This window comes from Dipteris shenzhenensis, chromosome 13 (genome assembly GCF_047967505.1).
Source record: "Dipteris shenzhenensis isolate YYH24624 ecotype China chromosome 13, Dip_SZ_1.0, whole genome shotgun sequence".
NCBI lineage: Eukaryota > Viridiplantae > Streptophyta > Polypodiopsida > Gleicheniales > Dipteridaceae > Dipteris > Dipteris shenzhenensis.
Window position 1 is genome coordinate 54,286,004 of NC_141608.1, and position 2,896 is coordinate 54,288,899.

Consider the following 2,896-nt stretch of genomic DNA (forward strand, 5'->3'; position numbering starts at 1 on the left):
GCCCTCTCTACTTTTTCTTGCTTTTGAAAGATGCCTCACCACGAACCGCCATCGTGAGCCGACCGCGGCAGGGAGTTACCTGCTTCGAAATTCTAAAATTTGAGCCCAATGCTCGGATTGATGCAGGATAGGGGTTACAACAGTTGGGCTTCGAGCCCAAGGAGGAAGGTAATACAGCACGTAAAAGCGTTCTAACTCTTACAAGTGAGCGTAAATCTGGCTACAAATGCGGTTGTGCTCAGAACCTCACGTTAATAGCTGCGGACTTAGTCTAAGATACTGATCTGAGAAGTATGTCTTGTTTATGTGAAGTAGTCTTGGATCTTGGTTGTATAAAAAGATACGTGACGCATGGCCGTCGATTTCTGTTTTGTTTAAGTATGATAATTGGATTTTCTTTCCACAGAATCCACATCTATGCCATTAAATTCAATTGCACCATATGCATTGAGAAGAATTAAGGCTCGGGAGTCGGGAACTAGAAGACCTGGATCTGGTATAGGCCTCGTTTCGCCGTCCGTTGGGCGAGGGCAGCAGGTTGCTGTAGGGTGCGGGCATCTTTTGGTGCGTGCTGGCGCATGGCCTGGAGTGTGGTTGGGGCTCGCAGCAGATGGTGGATGGGCGTGTCGCGTAGGCCAGTGCTGAATTACGCATTCGAGGAAGTAGGTGCAAGATCACCTGTAAAGTTTATAGTATACAGCGAATCAGCGATGGTTCATGTGGGCAGTTGTCTTTTCAATGTCGGTGGACTGGAAATACCTGGCTTGGTGGCCAAATTCACCGTCACACGTAAATCTACAGCGTCAACCCTTGAAAGTATTGTTTATTACCAAGTTGGCTACTCATTATACTACTCAGTAGACTCCCCACGAGTCTCCAGTGAGTAGGTGAGCTCCACTCGATTGCTCAATTATGTCCTATGCTACTTTTGACTGGGCTGCAGGCTGCACTGCCGCTGCAGTTGCTGTGTCGCCATTGATTGCAACATCGTCAGCTCCCCCATCGCCGCTGAGAGCCGCAAACAATCTTCTTCGTAGTGTTTAATTCATCCTTCCTTTTCATCAGCTGCTAGCAGAAGCTGGGACCTGCTTACTATACGAAATTACGAATATGGTGAGTTGAGCCGAGCTCAGGTCTTATTACGAGTCTTTCTGGTCACTGCAATACTTCTTAGTTAATGCATACTGCGCCAGTGCCCATCCCAAACTTTTCTTCCTTGCAGGGATAACGTAAGTTACGTAATTTCCCGGTTCCATTTGTGTAGAGTCTGCACTTTTGGACTATGCGCTCGCAGCATGGTTGATTGCTCATAGCCCAGGAACTAGCAACAACGTTCTTACACTGCCTCTATTACGAGTTTCAAATTTTGACACTAGCTGATCAAGAAGCACTCAGCCAGTATGTCTCCCCAGGCAAGATGCAGTGCTCCCTCCTCTTCTTCCCATTGTTGCCTTGCTCAAACTCTCTGCTCCTTACTCTTCCTCGCCCTTGTTTTCCTCCTAAGTTGCTCTCCCGAACACGCCCTTGCCTTGGCTTCCTATCAGAACTACACGGTGGGTGACAGCAACGGCTGGACGTATCCCGTAGCCAATGTCATCGACTATCAGAAGTGGGCAACCGGCAAGAACTTCTCCCTTGGAGACTTTCTGTGTAAGTGGCTTCTATTCTCTCTAAGATTCGAAGTAGAGAGCTGCATTCATTCTTTCTGGTTCTGATATCCCACAACATAGAGAGCTGAGGGGGAAGGCGAGGGAAAGCCCAATCTGACGCCATCAGCTGATCATTACTTGTAGACTCGACTCTGCTGTGCAGTGTTTAACTACCCTCAGCAGATCCATGATGTTATCGTCACTTACAACAAGACTGTGTACGATGCCTGCGACTACTTGGACTCCAACGACAATGATTATGAGGTGTGGGGCGAGGCAGGCACTAGCACCTTCTCCGCCGTTCCTCTCGTGGAAACGGGGATGAACTACTTCTTTTGCGGGGCCGAAAGCGGCCAACACTGCAAGGGAGGCATGAAATTCGCCATCAATGTCACTCACGGCCTTGGTCTTCCGGCTAGCCTGATGATCCCGCCTCCTTCACCCACCGATCAAACCTCTCCAGATTCGAACACTCCAGCTTCCCCTGATACCACACAAGCTTCGCCTTCCGATCAGAGCGCTACTGGCCCAACCAGTGCCGGAATAGGCCTGCGCATCCATTCAGCCTCCTCTGCATTACTTTCCCCCTTGCTGCTCTTGGCAGTCTTTGTCTGATCTTTGAAGGATCTCTTCTCACCCCGTTCTGCATTGCTATCCTCCTTGCTTCTTGCATCTGAAGATTGGAGAATATTTTGCCTGTACGTCCTGCACATCTGCCTCGACGTTTTAGCGAGTCGCCTGCAGACTCAGAGTTCTCGCGGCAGGTGATGCAATTTGTAGAAGAGTTGTGATCCTGTATGCCTATTCTTTGTAGACATACTTCCAAAGGAATTCGTATAGTGCTTTAATGCGTCTTTGGAAAAACAGATCTCGCATCTTGGCAGCAAGATCTTAAAATTTTTAGTACATTCGATTCTTTCGATCAGCGATGGCAGTCATGCTGCAACTGGTCGGTTAAATCACCAAGTTTACTTTAGCCTTTGTTTGTTGAGTTTTGCAATTGATCGGTTGAATCACCAGTTTAAGCATGTGCATTTCCATTAAACAAAACTTATTCTTTGTGGGGGCCTTCTAGGGGTTCCTTGAGTCGTTATGGAGCGTATCTTAGACCCACTTTTAACACTTTAGTGCCAAATAAGGCTATGGAAGATGATAGAGGTGAATAGCTCAAAGATTGCAATCTAAGCAAGGGTCAAAGAGCTCAAAGAGGTCAAGTAGGTTCTTGACTAGAGTTCTTACCCAAGAGG

At 47.8% G+C, this 2,896-nt stretch overlaps 1 protein-coding gene across 2 annotated transcripts; it reads left to right on the forward strand.

Annotated features, from left to right (window-relative positions):
- Positions 1-903: 903 nt before the first annotated feature.
- On the forward strand, positions 904-2,570 carry ENODL18 (early nodulin-like protein 18). 2 transcript variants are annotated; one of them, XM_087383987.1, is made up of 3 exons: positions 904-1,113; positions 1,223-1,650; positions 1,813-2,570. In XM_087383987.1, the coding sequence occupies exons 2-3, from the start codon at positions 1,401-1,403 to the stop codon at positions 2,262-2,264; spliced, it is 702 nt and encodes a 233-aa protein (XP_087240113.1). In that variant the 5' UTR covers positions 904-1,113; positions 1,223-1,400; the 3' UTR covers positions 2,265-2,570. The 2 variants fall into 2 exon arrangements, with proteins under 2 accessions (XP_087240113.1, XP_087240112.1); XM_087383986.1 differs by having other exon boundaries at positions 1,265-1,650.
- Positions 2,571-2,896: the final 326 nt, after the last annotated feature.